This window comes from Olea europaea, unplaced genomic scaffold (genome assembly GCF_002742605.1).
Source record: "Olea europaea var. sylvestris unplaced genomic scaffold, O_europaea_v1 scaffold500, whole genome shotgun sequence".
Taxonomy (NCBI): domain Eukaryota; kingdom Viridiplantae; phylum Streptophyta; class Magnoliopsida; order Lamiales; family Oleaceae; genus Olea; species Olea europaea.
In genome coordinates, this window is record NW_019263312.1 from 26,294 (window position 1) to 51,258 (window position 24,965).

Below are 24,965 nucleotides of genomic sequence, written 5' to 3' on the forward strand. Positions count from 1 at the left end.
GCTTCTATATGGCCCCAACCTTTGCCTGGAAAGACCGAGGAAAAGGGATTTAAAATTGACTTCCCAAAGTCCCCCATCCCATAGAGGTCAATTTGTTTGGCTAGTTCCTTTCTCTTAGAATAAAAATAAAAATGCACATAGAACGGACAAAGAAATTCCATCATACAAAGAATATTCCATCATCATCAATCCATAAGAAAATCTAATTGTTACGCTCCTATCTGAATCACTTCGGAAAATTCACCACCACATCATGAGAGGTGTGGAATGTTTAATTCGAAGTGTTCCTCTATCTGAACCACTTTGGAAAATCCATCACCACATCATGCGAGGTATGGAATACTCATCCGAAATGATTCCGAAGTGACTTCACCAACGGTGACGATCTGCTATCACACTACGAGGTATAGGCAATTCTGAGGGACTGACCGAAGCGACCTCGCCCCTGAATCCGAGGTGAAATGCACTCCAGGAGACCTCTGCCAGAGGATCCGTCGCCAATTTCAGAATGAGATCTTTGTCAGAATCCTTTCTGCACCTAAGGTATAAAGTGATTTGACGTCTCCATGAGACTAGTTGATGTGACGTATCAAATTTATATCAACTCAACTCGGGAGAAGTAATTACCCGCCAACTCTATAAACGCGGCTGATTGACGCCTATGAGCAGACACCTCATACTGTCAGATGTATACACGTGTTCCACATCTAACGGCTCTCCTTACCTATAAATACCCAAGGCTTGGCAAGGGGCAAAGGTAATGAAACTCCTACTACTTAGCACTCCATAGCAATCAAACATATATTATCCTCCCCACTATTTTGCAAAACCTTGGTATTGTTCCGATCACCTGAGCCTAATTTGTTTGTCGGAGTGTATACGACCGTCGCCATCCCCGCTGGTCCCGACCGTGTGCATCTGACCGTGCGTTGATTGTGCACAGGGAGGAATACGTGGAGTGGCTATCGGTTGATCACGTGGAGGGTCCAATTTCCGAGGTCAACAAATTGGCACCGTCTGTAAAAAACTTCCCGTTCAAAGTTCTGCATTCTTCACCGGAGAAATCACCAGAATACTAGCGACTTACCCTGAAAAGGGCATGTTCTTGAAAAAGAACAAAGTTGAGTTATAATCCAAATTCTCATCACTCTTGAAAAGGAGATAGAATGAGTTCCAGCCATGAAGACGACAACCCCATGAGAGAGGCATCTGAAGAAGAGGTGCTCCATAACAATGTCACTCACCAGAAACCCCATCATCGATGTCGCCGAGGTGAAAGAACAGCTATGCTCACTGAAGGAATTGCTCAAATAGCTGTGGGCATGAGAGATATCGCAATTCAGAATATAGCGATGCATAAAATTCTCATGCAAGCCCGAGGTCACTAGGGCTCTCAAATGCCCCAAGGATCTTACCCAGTGCAGGAAGCCCCTGTGTCTCGTTCCCGAGGCCATATGAGCCAGCACAGATAACGCCCCCTTGAAAGAGAGATAGGCGCGGAAGCTACTTCCTATGTGGGGGGGGGGGAGCCAGCCAGCAGAATCACAGTTAGGGGACAATTTTCCTCAAGAATATGAGGAAGAAAGATCAGTAAGCGTCTTCGACCAAATATTGCAGGACCCTAGCAATAGGGTCTACTCAGTAGAAGATCAGTTTGGCAAGACCAGGAGCAAGAACAGGCACCACCTCCTCCTAGAAATAGGATGGATAGGAGGAACCTAGTTGATTGGGGGAGCAGAGGAGAAGTACATCTACCTTCCCAGGATATTCAAGATGATGAAGGGTCAGATGGACCATGTCGATCTTATGAAATTAACGATGATGATGATAATCTCCCTTTCTCAAGGGAGATCCGAAGCTTCCCAATGCCAGCAAACTTCATGCCGCCTAAGATTCCCAAGTATGAAGGAAAGGGGGACCCGGAGAAGTACCTCACCAAGTACATGACACAGATGAGCCTTAGGGGAGCCTCGCCTACTTTGAAGTGCAGAGCATTCTACCTAACCCTGGGCGAGCTGCTAAAGTGTGGTATAGTAGACTTCCTCCCCTGAGCATTAGAAGTTGGCCAGATTTGAAGAAGGCATTCTTGAACCAATACCTCTCACGCAAAGAAGGAGAGGCCCCAGTGCAATGCTTGCAAGACATGAGGCAGGCCCCTAGAGAGACGTTGAAAAGTTATCTCTCCAGATTTACAGACGAAATAACATACTGCAAACAGGTCACTGACAGAGAAGCCCTTTCAGCTCTGAAAGGCGGCCTCAACATGAACACTTTGTTCTGGAGGGACGTGCGCAACAAGAATCCTGCCACCTATGACGAACTGGTGAAAATTATGAGAGTGAAAATCGTAAGTGAAGAAATGATTGATCACTAAAACCGCGCCGCGCAGGGACTCCCTTCGCCTCAGAAGCAGGTAGGTTGAGGACCCGCAGCGTACCTTGTCACTCAACAATGGACTCAAGCAGGTCACACAATAGCTCCCACCTCTGGATAGGCACTGGCCTCCGCCACACTGAATGCAGTGCTGGTATTAGCATACGAGAATGCTCCCGTCGAAGCAGGACCATCTGGAAGAGCAGATGGTAAGAAAAAGAAGAAGAAGAAGCGATCAAACAGGCCCTTGGAAGGGGCAAGGTTTTGCACTTTCCACCAACTCTATGGGCATGACACCAATGAGTGCCGAGACGCTAATCAACGCCCGGATTGAAGTAACTCACATCCTTCCAGCAAGAGCGAATATCCTCGAAGATCTTCTTCCCCGAACAGGGGAGAGAGAGGGCATAGGGAGCAATCACCCGGAGAAGAAAATCAAGGGACCAAGGACAGTCTAGACAAAGAGATCAAGCCCCATTCTTTGGGAGCCCAGTCATCAGGGAGATCGACACAATTATTGGGGGGCCCCACATCGATGGCAACACCAGGAATGCCCAAAGGAATTACATAAGGGAAGCAAAGGACCCGCCAATGATTACCTACATTGTCCACGAGTTACAAGCGGCCAATAAGATGGCCCCAATCACCTTCTTCCAGGAAGATGCAAAAGGAGTTCACCACCCCCATTGTGACGCATTGGTTGTGAGAGCCGTAGTGGCTAGAAATGGACTCAAATGCATGTTCGTCGACAATGGAAGTTCGGTGAACATACTGTTCGGCTCCACCTTCGACAAAATGCAAATTAAACATAGATTGATCCCCATGTCTGACCCACTATTCGGATTTACTGGAGACAGCATCATCCCACGAGGGCGGATCACTCTATCCGTCGAGATGGATTCAGCACCCCTAGTGGCCCAACACTTCATGGAATTCTTAGTGGTAGACCACAAATCTGCCTATCATGGAGTATTGGGCAGACCCGTTTTGAAAGATCTTTGGGCCGTCACATCCATCCACTACTTGTGTATGAAATTCCCAACTGAACATAGGATAGCTACGGTCCGAGGTGACCAGATGGGCTCCAAGGCATGTTACTTGAACTCTCTAAGAAAGTCGGAGCCCCGATCTGTTAGCGAGATCATAACTGAAGTTGCCACTGAAGCTAGTACGCACGTGGAAATGCTCGACGCCTTTGAACAAGGGCATACCTCCGAACAGGAGGAAGACGTCGACATGGAAGAGGCTCCTGAACAAGGACACCCTCTTGATGAGTTAGATCCCCGGATAATTGACTCTGAACCAAATGCAACCCCAATGGAAGAACTCGAAACTTTCTCCACCAGTCGAGAGGACCCTAGTCAGGTCTTGTGAATAGGGAAGGCACTGTCCCCTGAAGCAAAAGAAGAGATGATAAGCTTCCTGAAAAGAAACTTGGATGTCTTCGCTTGGAAGCATGAAGATATGGTGGGAATAGATCCAAGGATCAGTTGCCACCATCTTAACATCAACTTCTCCTGTGTCCCTCATCGGCAGAAAAGGCGTGCCCTCAACTCGGAGAGGTACGAGGTGCTCAAAGATGAAGTAGGCAAGCTTAGTCGCAGTGGCTTCATAAGGGAAGCCATCTACCCGAAGTGGATATCCAACCCGGTCCTGGTGAAAAAGCCCAGCGAAAAGTGGAGGGTGTGCGTAGACTTCACCAACTTGAATAAGGCGTGCCCTAAAGACAGCTTCCCACTTCCAAGGATAGACCAACTTGTGGATTCCACTGCTGGACATGAACTATTGAGCTTCATGGATGCATATTCAGGGTACAATCAAATACCTATGTTCCGACCTGATGAGGAAGCTACATCATTCATTACAAACAGATGACTTTACTGCTACAAAGTCATGCCCTTCGGATTGAAAAATGCCGGAGCTACATATCAGAGACTGGTCAACATGATATTTGCCGAACTCATTGGCAAAACCATGGAGGTCTACGTGGATGACATGCTGGTCAAGAGCCTCCAGGCAAGCGAACACGTAAGTTACCTCAACCAAACCTTTCAGATACTTAGAAAGTATAAAATGAAGTTGAATCCCCTCAAGTGCACCTTTGGGGTGGCTTCGGGTCAGTTCTTAGGGTATATTGTTAACCAAAGAGGAATTGAAGCAAATCCAGTAAAGATAATGACCTTGCTGGAAATGAGGTCACCTCAGAAACCGAAGGAGGTCCAAAGCCTCAATGGTCGGATAGCCACGCTCAATTGCTTCATCTCCAGGGCTACAGATAAGAGCTTACCCTTCTTCAATGTGCTTAAGCAAGGAAAGAAGTTCCAATGGACTTCTGAGTGCAAGGAAGCCTTCCAGGCGCTGAAAAAGCACCTCAAAGAGGCGCCCCTTTTGTCAAAACCTCAACTAGAAGAGTCACTACTGCTGTATTTGGTGATTTCGGACTGTCCTAGTCAGCGAAGAAAATGAGCGCCAATTGTCAGTATACTACATCAGCAAAGCACTCCTCCCAGCTGAAACACGCTACCCAGACATAGAGAAACTGGAACTTGCCCATCACAGCCTCAAGGAAACTGAGGCCATACTTTCAGGCCCACTCAATTGAGGTTCTCACCAGCTTCCTATTGAAATGAGTGTTGCAAAAAACAGATGCATCAGGATGCCTGCTAAAATGGACAATCGAGCTCAGCGAGTTTGACCTACTGTTCCGACCTTGACAAGCCATCAAGGGACAGGCCCTTGCAAATTTTGTGGTTGAATTTGCAAAAGCTCCAGAAATGGAGGCGACAATGGAGCCAGCCGATCCCCCGACGTGGAAACTGTTCGTAGACGGATCCTCAGGAGAGGTCGGCTCTGGGGCAGGGATCGCCTTGGAGAGCCCCAAAGGCCACAAGCTAAATTGCGCAGTAAAGTTCAGCTTCAAAGTCTCGAACAATGCTGCCGAATATGAGGCCCTTCTAGTAGGCCTTAGACTGGCAAGAGAAATGTAGGTCAAAAAGCTCCTAGCAAGTAGCGATTCTCAGCTTGTCGTGAGCCAAGTCAATGGAAACTTCGCGGCCAAAGATAGTGGCATGGTTGCATACTTAAAATTGGTTCTGGACCTAGTTCCTCATTTTGAAAGTTTTGAGCTGATTCAAGTCCTACGCTTAGAGAATACTCTTGCAGACGCCCTGTCAAAACTGGCCACTAGCAAGGATTCAGAGCTACTAAAGATTGTAACCATTGAGCACTTATCGAAGCCCTCCATTTCCGAAGGTGAAGAGGTGATATGGATAGAAGGCACCCCGGTATGGATGCAATCCATCATCGCCTATCTAAAGGATCAAACACTACCTGCTTCTAGAAGCGAGGCGAGAAAGTTAAGAAGAAGGGCTATGCACTTCGTCCTGAAAGAGGATATGCTATACAAAAGAGGCTTCGCCTCACCACTTCTCCAATGTGTGGGAGGCCAAGAGGCCACATATATACTTAGGGAAATCCATGAAGGAATTTGCGGAAATCACTCCGGAGGAACAGCTCTGGCGCACAAGGTTCTCCGTCAAGGCTACTTCTGGCCGACCCTGAAAATGGATGCTTGCCAATTTGTCCAAAAATATGACAAGTGTCAGGGCTTCTCAAATATTCAAAGGCAGCTTTTTTAGAATCTCTCCGTAGTAACCAGCCCCTGGCCATTCGCCAAGTGGGATATCGACTTCATTGGTCCACTCCCAAAAGGAAGAGGAAGCGCGACTTTTGCCATTATCACCATTGACTACTTCACCAAGTGGGTCGAGGCTGAACCTCTTGCTAAGATCACCGAGGTGAATACTACGAAATTCGTTCGACAACGGGAGGCAGTTCGACAATAGGAAAATGCGAAAACTGTGTGACGAACTAGGGATAAAAAGGGATTTCTCAACACCTTGTCACTCACAAGCAAATGGACAAGTTGAGGCAGTAAACAAAACTATCAAGCATACCCTGAAAAGGAAGCTTGACACCTCAAAGGGGGCTTGGATCTATGAGTTGCCCCAAGCCGAACTGCAACAGGGAAAACACCTTCTCAATGACCAATGGAGCCGAGGCCATGAGCCCGATCAAGGTCGGGGTCCCATTGCACCGTCGAATACACTTCAACGAGATCAGTAACGACGAGGCTCGAGTAAATGAACTCCACTTTCTTGAAGAAATGAAGGGATATATCCCAGGTGAATTTGGCAAAGTATCATAGAAAGATGACCCGCTATTATAACTCCAAGGTCAGAAATCGAGCTCTTTATCTGGGGGACCTTGTCCTCAGAAGGGTTTTCCAATCATCAAAGCCAATCGGGTCCGGAGTGTTGGGACCGAACTGGGAGGGTCCTTACCGCATCCGCAGGAAATCCCAATCTGGCACTTTCGAAATTGAAGATATGGCAGGGAAAGCACTACCTCATCAGTGGAACATCGAGCACTTAAGGAAGTACTATCAGTGATGAACTTTTGTTCCGATCCGATCTCGTTTGAAATATCTCTAGTTTACTAAGTGCTGAAAATGCCTTAATAAAGGGTAATGTAACTTCTCTAAGTAATGATACTTCAGTTCTTTGTCACATCGGCTAGTAAATTGTTACCACAGTCCTTTAATATGTTTACGTAAGTGATCTGATCTTCTGATTATTGTTAAGAGGCGTTTAATCTTAAGTGATTGTCATTCATATATGTGTAAACAGATCAACACAATAAGAAAATAGTAGCAACAATACTTGGCAAAAATTTCATTTCATTAACTTGAAATTGAATTACAAAGGAGGCCGAAACCATCATAAAATAAGTCCTATTCTACAGGAGACCCTTCTCCGCCAGCCTCTGCCACGCCCGCCTCGGGGGCCTCTGGAACATCCTCGGCAAGCCTATCAGGTCGGACCTCCGAACTCTGCCTCTAAAGAGGAGATGTCCAAACTGAGGTGGACCTCTTTCAGCCGACCCAATAAGCCTTGGGCACTCTAGGAGGCCCAAAAATTTGCAAAGTAGTCGTATAGGGGATGCTCTTCGAAGTGGTCAATGAAATTTTGAACAGCCACTTCCCCTGCCGACTTCAGTTCCTCCTTCAAGGAGGCAATTTCCTCAGATTGGGCCTCCGCCCTCTACCTCAGCTCCAATCTTTCTTTATTGGAGGCCTCCAGATCCTCCGTGGCGAGCCAGTGGTGCTCATTGGAGTGATCCACTCTTCGGGACGGAGCAGCCACCTAACACTCCACCTCATAGTTCTTCAGCCGCTCTGTGTCTCCTTTAGCAGCCGCCAGCTGGGCCTCAGCCTCTTTTCTCCCTTTTTCTTCATCCGTGGCCTTGACTTGGGCCTCCCTCACCACATTCCCATATTGCATCGCCTCCTCGAGGCGTTTGGCGAGGTCCTCCCTCTTGGCGTTGAGGTCATTCACCAAGCCTTCGAGCTGGATGCTGGTGCTCAGAGCCCAGGCCACGCAGGCACTATTGGTCTCCACTAAGTCCTCGGCTATGCAAGAGGCGGTATGGTCCCTCCATTCTTCGGTCCAGTACTTATTATGGACCATCGCCACTGTAACCGTTTTCGGGAGGAGAGCTTCCAGCACTTCCTTTACTGGCTCCTCGGAGTTCAGGCCAAAGAAGTCTACCTCCTTTGAGGGATGGACTCTTTTCCTCTTGGGCTGCCACGGCACTTGGGCGAGAGGCACAGCAATAACTGGCGCTGAGGCCGGGGTGGAGGAAGCCTTTGATGGCGCGGGCGTTTTCTCCGGAATGGCCACCTCGGTAGGAATTGTAGTTTGCCTCAGAACAGGGGGTGGCTTCACCACCGTTGGTCGCTTCGAAGGGATGGCAGGCTTTTTGCCCTTTCGAAGCAGATTGGCTCGGGATCCTCAGGCACCTCCTCCGTTGGAGGCGGGAGCCTCTTGCTGGCATGCACTAAGTCCTCCATCTGCTTCTTATAGGCGGAGGAGGAGGTCTTCAAGGTCTTGGCTTCGGCCATCATCTTTTGTATGGTCTTGAAGTCGGGTCGGAGAGGCATCTTCTTATTGAAGTTATCTGCAAGAAACAATGTATAAGTATAAACAACTCGGAGGTACTGAAAGGTATTCGCTTCGAGATATTACCTTGTGAGGCCATCAGGTCATGCGTCACAAAATGAAGGTTCTTTCTAATCAGTCGATGGAACGATCTCTTCTTCGAAGGCAGCTGATAAATGATGCAAATGATCTTGAAGTCGTTAGAGGACAGCTCGCACCGAGGAAGAGTGCCTTCAAAAAATGAACACGAGTTTTAGTTATGAGCCGAACCGAAGAGAAATAAACAAGAAATACAGCTACAATACTCACTAAGTGACGAATACTTTGTAGGGACCGTAAGAGGTGTCAGGGGATCCCCATCCATCATGTCCCATCTCCCAGCAACCCAGCACCACGACCTCTTCCGCTCCTTGATGGAGCTCGATAGATCGAGCACGAAAGGAGTGTGGAAACCCCAAGAGGTCAGGTAATACCAGCCCCTGGTTTTATCCCCCCCGGCTGTTACTTTGGAAATGTAGAGGGTCTGAAAAAAAGAGAAGGGCATCTCCACCCCAAGTGACGCCTCTTTCCATAACATCCAAAAGACCACCATTTGGCTCCAGGAGTTCGGGTTCAGTTAGGTCGGTGCTAAGCCATAAGACCTAAGCACCATCCGGAAGAAAGGGTGAATTAGAAGCCTAAGACCGACCCTAAGGATCGCCTCGCTTATCGCCACGCACCCGGGCCTAGGGTAGCAGGCCCTCTCATCAGGCTCGAGTAGGATCAGGTCTATACTATCTGGTATCCTATATTCAGTCCTAAGTTTTTCTAGGTCGGCCCCCTTTAGCTTGGAGGGGTAATCCGACACCCCCCAATGCACAGAGCTATCTGTCGGGCTATCCGGCCTCTTCCAAATGTTCTCACCCCAAGTATCGCCTCGGCTACTTTGGAGGAGGTCGCCACAATGGGCTCGTCCATCCACACTAACTCCAGCCACCTTCCCAAACTAGCACTACCCTCAGAAGCCATTTTCAGAAGAAATGTCTCAAATATTTACTAAAACTTACGAGTTTTGAGTGTTCCCCAGCCGGAAATGGTCAAAAAGCGGTATGTGGTTGTCGAAAAATTGAATTTCTCGTCGAAAATGCTGGAAGAACGTCGAAAATCGCAAAGAAGTTTAAGAGCAATAGGATTTTCTGTTTTCGCAAGAGTGAAAAGCTCCAAAAACACTCAAGTCCACCTTTTATAGAGCGCTCCAACTAATCTCCACTGTTGAATTCAAATGCAATCAATCTAGGCCGTCCGTCGCATCATCAATCTAGGCCGTTGGAATGAAATGCCAGATTTGATCTACGCCTAAGATTTTGCTGTGACCCTCACGCTCGCATAGAACGCATCGCCTCGGTCACCACCAGTCGTCAACAATAAGTAGCCGCAGCAGCTTTTTAGAGGAATGGGCACTGTGCCCAACTGTCACCTTGGAGATACGCAACAGCTGTCAAATCATTTAACGTCAGATGCGCCCACCTCGGACTCAACTTTACAAAGTTTAGACGCACCTGACGCGAAGTCCCCTGTGGGTCATCGCCTCGGTCGCTGCGTTCCCTCCTAAGCTTTACAAAGTTTTAACCATCTCCCAACGCGTCATCCCCTGTGGGTTAGCACACCGGTGGCAGATGAGCTCCTCACTCAACTTTACAAAGTTTAGACGCACCTGATGCGGAGTCCCATATGGGTCATCGCCTCGGTCGCTGCGTTCCCTCCTAAGCTTTACAAAGTTTTAGCTATTTCCTTACGCGTTGTCCAGTTGGACAGCACCTCGATCTCACATAAATTTTTTCCTCTCGCAGTAGCGAAACTTTAGCGCATCTTCCTAGGATCAACACTTCGGCGAACACAGACGAACGACCCTCAAGCTCTCACAAATCACGGTCCCCACCCAAGGCATACATACTCGATCGGGAAGACAAGTCCACCCATGATATATATATTCATACCTGAACTTGGGGGACCACTGTTACGCCCCTATCTAAACCACTTCGGAAAATCCACCACCATATCATGCTAGGTATGGAACACTCATCCGAAGTGGTTTCAAAGTGACTTCACCAACGATGACGATCTGCTATCACACTATGAGGCATAAGCAATTCTGAGGGACTGACCGAAATGCCCTCGCCCCTGAATTCGAGACGAAATGCACTTCGAAGACCTCTGCCAGAGGATCCGCGGCCAATTTCAGAATGAAATCTTTGTCAGAATCCTTTCTGCACCTAAGGTTTAAAGTGATTTGACGTCTCCATGAGGCTAATTGATGTGACGTATCAACTTGATGTCAACTCAACTCGGGAGAAGTAATTACCCACCCACTCTATAAACGCGACGGATTGATGCCTATGAGCAGACGCCTCATACCGTCAGATATATGCACGTGTCCCACATCCAACGACTCTCCTCACCTTTAAATACCCAAGGCTTGACAAGAGGTAAAAGTAATGAAACTCTTACCACTTAGCACTCCATAGCAAGCAAACATATATTCTCCTCCCCACTATTTTGTACAACCTTAGTATTGTTCCGATCACCTGAGCCTAATTTGTTTGTCGGAGTGTATACGGCCGCCGCCACCCCCGCTGGTCCTGACCATGTGCATCTGACCGTGCGTAGGGAGGAATACGTGGAGTGGCTATCGGTTGACCACGTGGAGGGTCCAATTTCCGAGGTCAAGACTAATCTTTTCCAGTAATGTTGTATGTAAGTACAATATGACTAAGGACTTGAAACATATTCGCATATGAATTTAATCAAGAAGTATGAACCCATAACATGGTAGCGATTGACTCGTCGTGCAATTCTTGTTCTTCTTTGGACCATTGATATTAGAAGACAAGAAGACATAAAAACAGGTTTGGCAAAGCTTAAAATATAATTAAAATGGTACATATTTTGTACGATCAACAGCTTACTATATATTTATTCACATATTCTGTATGATTAATAGCTTACAAGAAAAAACCCTTTAAAGCACCACTTTGAATCGAGATACTCTTTGCTCGAACGAGGAGTCGCGAACTTGTCTTGTGCAAGCGTATCTAAGTGAGTTCTACGCATTTGGAAAGATAATCAATAGGAACATAAGTTTAACCATGATGCCCTTTTTCGAAATCAAGAAATTGGTCATTTATTTAATCAAGGTATAATTGTCATGAGGAGTTGAAGAGCACACTCTTCCTACTTAATGCTGTCACTTTATATATTGTGTACATACTAAAATCAACGTTAAGATGTCGAAATTCTTCTAAATTATTTACATTCAAAATAATCAAAATCCTATGTCTCCATTTTCATCCTTTTAATTCGTCATTTTATTCTATTAAAAGATTCGACACTTTAACATTTCTATCGTCCATTGTTGACCCATTAAAAAGGATCTACTTATCCATGTAAGGAGGACCAAAATTAGGTTTGACAATTTATATGTAAGAAAAACAACATTAATAACAGATTTAACAGACAAAAATGTTGGAACAATGACAAGTTGACAACAATAATTTGGACGTGATATTGGGTATTCTCATTTTGTGCAAGGTTGAATAAATGACTTGCGTCCAGTTTTATTTGATTCTGTTAAGATTTGGGGTCCATCTTAATAAGGTCAACCTTGTTAAGAGGAGTGTCACAATCCTTTATATATTGGTCATTATTTCGGTATTTTACCGATGTGGGATTATATTCCCTTAACATGCCCCCGCAAGATGGTGGCTCGTTTGAGCAGACCAATCTTGAAATCCGTGTGCTCATTTTTAGAGACTTAATCGGATCGAATCGCTCGTTGGAGCTTAATGGGCTCTGATACCATGTTAAGACTTGGGGTCCATCTTAATAAGGTCAACCTTGTTAAGAGGAGTGTCCCAATCCTTTATATATTGGTCATTATTTCGGTATTTTACCGATGTGGGATTATATTCCCTTAACAGATTCATCACATTATTTTTCGTACTTAATTTACCAAGATTATTGAACGTTTCAACTCTTTGAACTTTTTTCGAGAGAATGATTCAATAGTTCAAATTCTTCGCGGTTTTGTTCGAAATTTATTACCGAGGTAAGTGTCATTATAGAGATGCGGGGAGAATTTTCATTGAGATCATATAAACAGGTCTTATTCAATCATAGTTGGGTGCCATTTGAACAGTGAAATAGGAGAAACTCAAACGAGAACTATATAAATCCATATTTGAGAAAAACTTTGATGGAGTGACTACCAAATGGGGAGCTACCACCTTTCAGGTGGCCCACCATCACCCAATGAGGTGAGGCCATGTTGGGACTTGATTTTTTCTCTCTTTTCATCGCAATTCTTGATGTGGCTTCACCTTATTGGATGAGGGTGGCAACTTGATGAGATGGTGGCTCCACATTCGACGTTCGCATCGTGTAGGATGGTGCGATTGTTTCACCAAAATTTTTCTCCCATATCTTTCATCAAACGCTACTAAAAATTTTATTAAAATTTTCATTAAACAACTTATTAAGTAGTCCCTATTTGGTGGCCTTAAAATTTAAAAAACATAGTTTTGAATACTATTTTTTAGAATGTACGGTTAAAAAATAAGAAAAAAATTTGGATTTAAGTGCAGAATACGTGTGATTGAAAATGAATATCAAAAATAATTTAAAGTAAAGTAAAGGGGATCAAACATGGGGAAAAATGATATTTCTATTTTATAAAGGGTTATTAGCATAAAAAGTCCCCATGTTTAAAGTTCGTTGTGCAAAATGTCTCTATGTTTTATTTTTTAAAACATTTTCATCTCTATTTTTCATATTTTATTGCGAAAATCATCATTTTCATCCAATTTTCAATAAAAATATGTGAAATAACGAATAGACACTCCTATAAATAAAAGAAAAGAATAATAAAGAATTAAATGTCTGTTTGATTGCAAAGGTAAAAAAGACAAACCAATTCCATGTAAATTGAAAATGAAAAAACCATGAAAACATAGTAATTCGATTTCCACTCAATTGACCAAAAACATACTTTAAGTGTTTGTACCTTGAAATTCAAACTTCATTTCCTTTTTCGTATCAAACAGTCAAAGTAGAAAACGAATTTCTCGAATATGACATTTTCGATGGAATTGAATGCTATTAAACGGACCCTAATTACAATCATGCCCCCAATTTTTCTTTTTCTTTTTTTTTTTTAAATGAAAATGAATATGAGTCCCAAATAATTATTAAAAAATAAAAAATAAAAAATTTATTTCTCCTTCCTCCTCCTCCTCCTCCTCCTCCACCACCACAACAATCCCGACATCCATTTTCGTGCTGCCGGATCTTCATACCCAGGACCTCAGCCACAACTAGCTCTCAAGAACAATAGCGCCTCAACTCAGTTGAAGGTTCTCGTGCTGGTCGACAACACATTTCTGGAAAGCTGCCTAGTGGTAAATTAAAATGGTATGGAACCTTTGAACTCAGTGACTGCATATTATTGCTTTTAAAATTTAATTTTTGGTAACCTATTGAGTGTGATACGGGAATTATTTACACGTGTAGAATTTTTTGAAACTAATTTGGTATATTTAATATCTGAATTTTGATATTGTTTCCTATTTGGCCCCATTAAATTCTATTACATTACATTACATTTTTCTCTCTCCTATTTTCAACCACACAATCTTTCATAAAATAATATTACACGTAAATCGAAAACTCTTCCTTCTTATTTTCATCTCTAGAAAACGGGGGCCAAACGGGGGCTTAGAAATATTAGTTATTGGGTATTAGGAATTAATATTGTGATTTACAGTAGATTAAATCTTTTAGATCATAGGCAGATACTCTAGCTGTTTTCTAAATTGTGAGTAGTTCTTGAAACAAAAACAGCAATTTTATTAACTGTTTGTCAATGGAGATAAGTGTGTTTGTTTGCGAGCTTATAACATCAACTAGAGAGTAGACTCCAACTTTAATGATGTTTAACATTGAAGGGTTTAATGAGTTAGACCCTTCACTACAAATTTTTTGTGTTGTCGGTTCTTCACACCCTGGTGGTGGTGGTGGTGGTGGTGGAGGAGGAGGAGGAGGAGGAGGTGAAGGAGAAGGGAAAGGGAGGAGGAGCAAGGAGGATGGGAAATTAAAGAGATTTTATTTTTTATTTTTTAATATTTCTTAGGGATTCGTTTTCACTTTTTCATAAGATTTGGAAGTATGATTGCAATTAATCCTTAAATTTTCTTTTCTTTTCTCTTTGTTTTATCTAAATAAAAGTGTATATTCGTCATTTGACATATTTTAATTGAGAAATCAGATCAAAATGATGAGTTTTGCAACGAAAGTGAAAATATGGATGAAAATGTAAAAAAATAAGATGTCGAAATGTTTTGCATAATAAATTCAAACCTAATAATCCATTTTATAAATAGGCATTGATGGAATCTTCATTTGTTTGTTGGATATGCTTTGAATTAGTCTCATACACGTTTCTTTGAAAAAGCGTATAATTATTGACATGCTTCTTTAAGGTCAAATGAATATTTATATCCACAATTAGCATGTGATGTTCAATCAATTGATCTCATAAACAATTTTGTCTCTTTCCTAGATTTTGAATCTTTTAGAGTAAAAAATGAATTGTATTCATTGCTTTTGACTTTTTAAATGATGTTTAACTTTTTAATATTTATGAATATATGAAAAACGAATTACAAATTTGTAATTAAATAAACAAACATAATAAAACAGACTTTCTAACGAATTATCTTAGATGAAAAACAGTTATAAAAAATTTCACACTCTTCAATTCAATGAGACCTTCATGGAGATGATGAACACCGTTGTCCTTGAGATTATGATTATATGTTTTAATTGAGATTATGATCATTGTCATAGTAATTAAACGAATAAGCATGCTTCTTTTAAATGATGTTTATCTTTTTAATATTTATGAATATATGAAAAATGAATTACAAATTTGTAATTAAATACTAGTCTTCGTCTCGTGTGTTGTGCGAGTATTGTATTTATTATGTTATTATTAGTGTGGAATGTGTAGAATTTAAAAAAAAAAAAGTATTTTAAGTTTTTGAAAATGAGAAATATTTGTGTCATCGTATTTATAATCATTTTTTTGGATGAAAGAGTAATAGGAATTACAACTTTGAAGAATAATAAATGGTATAAAATATTAAAATATCTTGTTATTTTTAAATTAGTTACTTTGGTTTGTTTAGTTACTTTGTTCCTGTTTAATCATTTATAATAAGAAATTTGTAAATATTTTTATTTTTCCTTCAAAGTGTGTACCAATAAGTAGAATTCAGTATGGAAAAGTGTAATTTTGTAAAATATGGTATGCAAAATTCAAATACACCCTAAATGTAGGGTGTATTTTGTAAATTTTGATTAAATATTCAATTTCATGAGTGCAAGAAACTAAACATGCACAAGTCTTGCCTAAATTATTATGTTTTGCATCTCTGAGGCATCAAATCTTGTAGCTTTCCAAAGGAGAAAATTTTCAGGTCCCTATTTGATGATCAGAAGCGTATTGTTCATTAGCTTTTAACTTAATTAAATGAATAATTCTACCCAACCAAAAGACATTTTCTTTAATAATTTTAAATATTTCCGATTTGAGAAATAATTGAAGCCGAACATATGGTCGAATTGTCTATAACCATGATGAGAGATGCATGTAGAGAATGGCGTTTTGATTAAAGCTCGAAAATCACAATCTTTTATTGGTTTGGATGGAACATAATAATGAGAATATTAAAAGGCAAATTTAAAATCTCAATGTTGCATAAATACTATAGTCATGCATGCAGAGTATAGTTTAATTAATTTAATGCATAGTAGAATATATTTTATATAATCTTTTTTTTTAAGTGTTTGTGTGGGAGAGATTATTTGAAGTGAAAAAATATAAATGTATGGTTAAAAGGTAGAATTATGGATTCACACATAAAATTATTTTATTAAAAAAATATGTGATAGAAAATTAATTTATTTTCAAATAAATTATGCAGAACAAAGACTTTTTGGCATCAATTACAACTGCCAATCATTTCATAAATGCGGACATACTCCCTTTGATACACCATAATAGATGTTCATTAATAAATAATTCCAAGTGTGGCAAGGAAAAGAGTGGGCTTGCGTTTGTATAAATTTTCTTGTAAAATAAAGATGATGTGTTCTGTTACGCCTACGAATTATCACTCCATATTGGGTCACCTTATTGGACCCGAGCCAGGCCCATTAGTGTTGGGCCCCAAAGCCGAGGCTCTAAGAAGCCTAGCCGAGACGCCACCGAGGCCATAAAAAGCCCAGCCGAAATTCTTATTACTTTGCTCACCTCATACTGGGCTCGAACATAGGCTCATTAATCCGCCTTGGCCCATTTCACATTATTTCTCTATATATATGGATTCAATTCACAAGTTAATGTATGTTCTAGACCAGATCCCCATCTCCATGTTATTGCACTCTATATATCTCTCTCCGTCCGACCGTTGACTTAACCGTCGGATTGCAAACGGTCGCTGGACCTTTTTCTTCTCTGACCACCTTTGCCTCTTGAATGGTGCTACTTGCACAGGTTTTAAGGGGGCGAGGCTAGGGTGCCTGTTGGAGCCATTTTTGGAGATCAACAGATTGGCCACGTCTGTGGGAAATTGTTACATTAACTATGTTATACCACATATAAAAGAATATTATTTCCGGCCAGTGTGGTACCAAATGAGCGAAGACAGCAACCCAAGAATAGAAGAAAATAGCTACTGCAACAAACCAACAGAGGCATGAAAATTTCCTTGAAAAAGGAGATTTGCGACCAACAAAGGGTTGAAAAAACCCACCATGAAATGGTTATGTTTGGCAAAAAACATAGCCACTAGAAGGACTAACAGAGGTGTGTAAAATTCCTTGAAAAAGGAGATTTTCCGGCAAGAAATCGAAGTGGCAAACAAGGTAACAACAAAAAGAAAAAAAAAACTTGCCTCTTATTCCATAACCATTTACAAGTGGATGGTGAAAGGAATTTCTTTGTTTTGTCCCCATTATTGCTGGTCCATTTCCACCCACTCGTTGGAGAAACCCAGCAGCAAAGAAAATGCAAAACAAAACCACAAAAATGGAGGCAATCTCTACCAAAATTCTACAACAAACGGGGGAGCCTTTCCACTACTTCTCCTCTAAAACCGAAGCTCCCAGCAACAAACAAAAAGGAAATAGCTCCCACCTCATTTTTTATTTGTCGGCAACATTATGTTTACAAAACATGTACCCAGCAAAGTCCCACCACAAAAATATGAAATCTCTCCTAAAGAGGAATAAATTGGATTTTTTGGCATCCAACCATCTCCGTCTCTCCTTGCATTTTATCATCTCCGGCAAAGGTCACTAAGGCAGCCACCGGCACTAGCAGCTTCTTGCAAGACCATAGTAACTGGCGGTAAATGGTCTTTGCCCTTTCTACCAACATTAGCCCTGATGGAGACAAAGCCTTGCTAGTGACTAGCCTTTCTAGCCTGTTGATGTAACTCTCAGTCGTTTGCAGAGATTGCAAGTTGTCATGTGCATAATTTGGTTGACTTTTCTTCCCAGGTTTGGCCAAACAAATACAAATCTTCTATATCTATTATCTAGTAATTAATACTTCTTTTGGACTATGCTATTGGGCCTAAAATTTATTCTTATTGGGTTACATAAATATGGGCTGCAAAAATGTATTTTTCCTTGGCCACCAACTCTTCCAAATATATTAAAACATTTGGGACTATTAGACGTGGGAGTTGGCTGTAATCACCACTGCAAGCAGATTTCGATCTTCCACTTCGGCAGGTCCACCTAATTTGGCTCTTCCACTTCGATTTTTCCACTTCAACTGCTGGAATCATTTAATATCTGATTTGCTGGAATAACCATGGAAATTTTTCTTCGGTTCCACCCACTTCGACCCTCCCGCTTCAGCTCCCCGGTTCGGCAGTTCTACCATTTGATTCTTCTCACTTCGGCCTCATTTCAACATTCCATTTTAGCAGGTTTGCCGCAATCATAATGAAAAGAGACTTCGGTTCTTCCACCCACTTCGGCTCTTTCACTCAGGCTGCTATAATTGACTTGGGCAAACCCATGAGGCGAATTCTGGCATCTTCAACAACTCTTCCAAGTATATTGAAGCACCTAGGCCTATTGAGCACTTCAGCTTGCTGTAATCACAGACTTCAATCCTTCCACTTCAACCCTTCTAATTCGGTTCGTCCACTTCGACTGCTGGAATCACTTGGACATCTAGTTTGCTGGAATAACCAAGGGAGGACCACTTCGGTTCTAGCTTTGGCCCTCCCGCTTCAGTTCCCCGAGTTCGACAGTTCTACCACTTCAATTTTTCTCACTTCGGCCTCGCTTCAACCTTCCATTTTGGCGGGTTTGCCGTAGTCACAGTAAAAGGCAGACTTTGACTCCTTCACCCACTTCGGTTCTGCCATTCCGACAGCAATAGTGGGCCGACCCATGAGACCTGCTAGACGCTTCAGCCTACTGGTCTTATCTCTTCTCTCTAGCCATGGTAATAATATATTCGTTCTTTCAGAAACATGAACTCAAGGAGTGGTTTATTTTATTGGGCTATGTTTATACTTTACATAATCTCCTCATCCAAAGTTTGTCTTGGCACTATAATTCATTGATAAAATCTAGTGTCCACGATATTAAGGCCTCCAGCGACAAGGCATTTTTAAGGTAGCCGGAGTTTTGGTTAGGTCGAGAAAAGTTTGCACTCTCCCAGTAAGTTGTTGTGGCTTGCCATATTCTTGCTGATGATTCATGGAGTCCCTGTACTTGTAAAGAATGCTGAACTGATTTATGAAACAACCTCCAGAAAATCATACTTGGCCAACTCTTGATTATGAAGGGAAACTTATTCACATTATGGCACTTGAATTATTCAAGCATACCGAAGTCCTCGTTCCTTGAATAAAGGAAGAGGCGATATTTATAAGTCCTCATTCCTTGAATAAAGGAAGAGGTTGTCGTTCCTTGAATAAAGGAAGAGGCGGTATGTTTGAAGTCTTTGTTCCTTGAATAAAGGACGAGACAAATTATTCGATGTGTTCGCCCTTGCAAAAGGAGCATTTCCTGACCTCTTCGCGGGATGTTTATTCCCCGCCTCATTATCATCGAGCTTAGCTTTAAGCCCTCGTCCATCCGAGCCTAGCTTATAAGACTTCGATCGTTCGACAGTTTGTCAGATGTTTATTCAAGGCTTCGCAAGATATGTTCCTCACTCTAAGTCCTTGTCATTTCGAGGTAAGTCACTAAAGCTCCGATAGTTCGAAACTTATTCACGGGACGTCTATCTCCCGCCTCACCAGATGTTGTCCACAGCTTGACAAAGCTTCAACCCTTCCGACGCGGAGTCCCCTGTGGGTCATCGCCTCGATTGCAACGTTGCAAAAGCTTTATCGACCTTCAACCATCTCCCACATCGATCGAAGATAAGCATATTCCTCAGCTTTACAAAGCTTAGATGCACCTGACGCGGAGTCCCTTGTGGGTCATCGCTTCGACAGCTGCATTCCTTCCTAAGCTTTACAAAACTTCAATCATCTCCCTACGCGTCGTCCCCTGTGGGTCAACGCACTGGTGGCAGATGAGCTCCTTACTCAACTTTACAAAGTTTAGATGCACCTGACGCGGAGTCCCCTGTGGATCATCGTCTCGGTAGCTGCGTTCCCTCCTAAACTTTACAAAGTTTTAGTCGTCTTCCAACGCGTCGTCCCTTATGAGTCAGCGCACTGGTGGTAGATGAGCTCCTTCTTTGAAGATGTGTCCCGATCTTTAACTTCACAAGCTTCAGCATCTCCCATGCATTGTCTATGAGTTAGCGCTTCGGTAGAAACAGTTGAACCTACAACCGCAGCAGCAGCCATACACTCAGCTGATCTTAAAGAGTCAACGGCTGGTATACATCAATATGCTTCAGTATCAGTACAGCTACTTATATTTAGTCCAGAGCACCGCCTCTGCTATCAAAGCAGCGCCTCTACACCAACTTTATCATAGTGGTACTTCAAGTCCGACCCGTATATAAATATTCGGCTCAGACTTGGGGGGCCGCATATTACTGCTAGCATACGCATCACATTACTGCTTCCAAGCATGAATGACATATCACTACTACCCATGTCATACATTATTTTCATCACAGCCAGTACGTATGTCGTATCATCATCATTTTCATTTTATTGCCGACATCATGTTACTTGCTTCACTATAGCACTACTGATACACCGAGCTGTGCGAGCACATGATTTACTATAATGCATGATGAAGCACTACTTATACACCGAGCTATGCGAGCACATGATTTACTATAATGCATGATAGAACCTGTGCACATATCTTGGAGAAATGTGATATGTTACACCTTATGAGCATTTGAAGGCAAATTATGTGATATGTTACACCTTTTGAGCATTTGAAGGGGCAAATGGGCCCCAAATTTATTTGGCATATGTACTGTGGATATATTGTATTATATTACAGGATTGGTTTAGTCCATATTACAGAGGAGATGCTGTCGAAATTTCAAAAAAATATATGCAGTATATCTTTCGAGGCAATTCGTAATTCCTCACTTATTCTGACTTGCACACATTCTTCGAGGCAGTTCGAAAGTCCTCACTTACTGAGCTACTCATCTTTCTGAGGCAATCTGTAGGCCCTCGCCTACTTGAGAGTTTAGATTTCAAGTCCGACCCGCATATAAATAACACGACTCGGACTTGGGGGACTACTGTTACGCCTACGAATTATCACTCCATATTGGGTCACCTTATTGGACCCGAGCCAAGCCCATTAGTGTTGGACCCAAAGTCGAGGCTCTAAGAAGCCTAGCCGAGGCGCCATCGAGGCTATAAAAAGCCCAATCGAAGTGCCTATCACTTTGCTCACCTCATACTGGGCTCGAACTTATGCCCATTAACCCGCCTTGGCCCATTTCACATCATTTCTCTATATATATGGATTCAATTCACAAGTTAAGGTATGTTCTACATCCCTAGCCAAATCCCGATCTCCATATTATTGCACTCTATATATCTATCTCCGTCCGACCGTTGACTTGACCGTCGGTGTGTAAACGGTCGTCGGATCTTTTTCTCCTCTGGTCACCTTTGCCTCTTGACGGGGTGCTACTTGTGCAGGTTTCAAGTGGGCGAGGCTAGGGTGCCTGTTGGAGCCATTTTTGGAGGTCAACAGGTTCATTGATTAATTTCTTCTACCTCTTTGCCAGTTAAGAGTTTCATAGGGAAATCTTTGAAAACTTAAAAGAAAATCTTAAAACCCTTACAATAATCTTTTCTTCCTTGTATATAAACACCATAGAAATCCAAGAAAAAAGGCCTGCAGCATCAACTTGGTTCCAGGTCTTCTTTTCTTGTTTATATAGTCTCACTGAGATAATCCAAGAAAGAAATGTATCAGTCCCATCACAACAATGAAATGATCTTTGATCAAAACCCTTTAATTATATTCCAGCAAAGACGAAATTATGTAACAAAGAGTACATTTGTCACAAAAGGTCCTAAATGACAAGAGAAGAAATAAATTAAATTGAGGAAGGTTAATAATAATCACAATCATGACAATGCTTTAAGCATATTCTCGACAATATTTCCAATCGAAAAAATTCAACAAGGTGAAGAACAAAGAAAGAAAGGGATATCATTTTTGCAGAGAAAGTGTAAGTTGTCAGCTTCAAAGGTTAATTGAACTTGATGGTTTAAAACTCACCAAAAACTTAAATCTCATGTGTCATATATTAGTGATCTTCCCCAAGTTATGCTCATAATTTGCCGTCTATGTTTCCTTTCTGTTAAAATGGGGGAAAATTTGTCACTGGTGAATAAAAAAGAGAAAAAGTAATAAGCGTCCATTTAGTGAAAGAGAGCACATTGTGGTATTTGAGTGCCAGTTTATTTAAAAGTTTAAGCTATTAGAGAATGAACATCATGATAGTCTGTGTTTGAGAGGAGGAGAGGTGTCAAGTCTTGTGTTGAAATTGCTTTCTAAACATTTAATTTAAATAATCACTAGTTTTTGAATTTGTTTACATGTATATAGTCTCTTATCCTCCAACAATAGAAAATCTTTAGGCTATTTCTTGTTTTCAAGAAATCAAGTTTATATTATTAATATGTTTTGATAACATTGCAGGATTACTAAGGTGTGGAAAAAGCTGCAGATTGAGATGGACAAATTATCTTAGACCAAATTTGAAGAGAGGATTTCTATCTGAAGATGAAGAGAAGATAATTATTGACCTTCATCCCAAGCTTGGAAAACAGGACTCAATTTTTATTTATTTATTTTTGTATAATTATTGAACTTAAATGAAGGTAAATTGTATTTTTGTTGTCCTAAACAGTGTAGTTTAGTACTACGAACCACATAAATTTGGCATTTTTAGCGATGTTTTGTAGATGGTCCAAGATTGCTTCTCATCTCCCCGGAAGAACTGATAATAATATGAAAATTTACTGGAAGACAAGCATCAAGAAAAAGCTGAGGAACATGGGAATAGATCCCATGTCCCGCAACCCCCCACCGCTTCCATTGCCGTTGAAAGAACATACACAAAATCCTTTGGCGGAACAAGAACCACCATTAGACGCGGTAGATCAAAACAAAGACACTGGAATCTCAGTGCAATCCACCATTACAGAGGGCAAAGATGAAGGCAAAAACATGGCTTCAAGCCCATTAATGGAGGTTAGCAATGAGTTCAGAGTAGATGAAGTCCTGTTAATTGAACTCCATGAAAATTTTCGTTCCTTCATCAAAATTATTTTCTCACATTCTTGTAGATTTTTAGTTTCCTCCAACCTTTGATTTGTCTTAACAAGTATCTGAATATAAAATTCTATTCATTATATTCTCGCGTTCTGCACTCCTGCTCTTCCAAGAGGATTGTAGATGGCTAGTCTAGGCAGTTTATCCGATTTCTGCTATATTCCTGTTCAAAGTTTCTTTCTTTTTTCTTTCTATACAAGTCCATTTGATTGATAACTTAATTTATATAAAATTTGAATTGAAGATGGGAAGCCAATAATGCTTTAAGAAAGTTGGTTCAAAGAAGGGATCATGGACTACTGAGGAAGAAATTTTTAGAACTTACGGTACATTTACTCTGTGCAAGGAGGCTTTAAGTCTCCGTGCACGGAGGCACACTTACGGTACATTTACTCTGTGCACGGAGGCTTTAAGTCTCCATGCACGGATATTTCGTGCCTCCGTGCACGCAGACTTTAAACTCCATCAATAATTTTTTTTAATTTTTTTTTGGGAATTTAACAAAGCCAATTCGAAAAACGAGGAAAAAAGGAAAAAAAATATAAATCAAATAACAAAGAAGGAGAAAAGAAGGGAAAAAAGGAAACTAACTTGCCGCTAGAAAAAATCTAGCTAGACGCCAGAAAAATTTGGAAAACAAAATAGAAATAAGAACACATTAAACTCTAGAAAAGAGAAGAAGAAACACCTAGTGATGATTATTAAAAGCTGATTATTACTGGAATTTATGTTTCCACTTTGCTCTTTGGGACCAACATTGCTACAAAAGAAAAGTCAGGGTAATGGTTGCAACAATTTAAAAAGCTTTAGGATTGTGATTGCAATTATTCCTAAATATTTCTCACCTTATTATAGCTAATTGATGTAGTAAAAAAAGATTGAACAGAATTTTATAATGAAGTAAGCTTGACTCCAAATCTGAAGTAGTTTTCAGCTTTCATTGTGAGAAATTCGACCTAGAATGCTTAGATATGCTAGAAAGTTCGGCTAACGCGATCCAGTGTCAAGTTCAAATTTTATATGTTGCCAAGTTTACATTCTAGATTTCACTTTAACCAATTTGACCTCACGTACGGAATTAATCTAACTAAAGCAACAAGTCACTTTAATTAGTTGTCTAGGTGATTAATCATACAAGTCAATTAACCTATATTGGAATGTCGCAATTTGTATATTATGGAAAGCAGTAAGTAACAAACAATATGATGACGGAGAAATCCCAACGTGTGTAAAACTTCGGGACCGAGCCAGTTACCTCCATTATACCAATTCAGCAAGTACAAGTTATACCAAACTCCGTACCCAATCAGACCCGTTGTTTCAGTCTCACGATCTACTGCTGTAGATACTTCTAGCCTCCTACTAGACTTCCCAATCTACCTCTTGTAGCCAATCTGTTGTCCACTACAACCTCCTGGTACTTAACTGATCGTATCACCAAGTGGAACATCAAGAACCGCTCGTTCTTGTGCCTGTAATTGCGCCTCAATCCACCTCTCTCAATCCTCCAATGAGAGTCCCTTCCTCAATAAATTAAGGAAGTAAGGTGTTTTAGGTAATGTAGATCTGATGTTTTTCCCCAAAACAATGGTTGCCGAATCACAAGATTGACGTAGATGGAATCACCAATTAATTTCACCTTGGATCACTTCAAAGATGTTATGAATATGTTTGGTAATGAAAAAATAATGTGGTAACCTCTGCAATTTCGTCCTAGAGTTTGAGTATTTATATTTGAAGGTGTCT

At 41.5% G+C, this 24,965-nt stretch overlaps 1 protein-coding gene across 1 annotated transcript; it reads left to right on the forward strand.

Annotated features, from left to right (window-relative positions):
* Positions 1 to 21,388: 21,388 nt before the first annotated feature.
* On the forward strand, positions 21,389 to 24,697 carry LOC111388488 (transcription factor MYB20-like). Its single transcript, XM_023013216.1, has 6 exons — positions 21,389 to 21,411; positions 21,572 to 21,626; positions 22,523 to 22,710; positions 22,847 to 23,170; positions 23,464 to 23,545; positions 24,575 to 24,697. The coding sequence occupies exons 1-6, from the start codon at positions 21,389 to 21,391 to the stop codon at positions 24,695 to 24,697; spliced, it is 795 nt and encodes a 264-aa protein (XP_022868984.1).
* Positions 24,698 to 24,965: the final 268 nt, after the last annotated feature.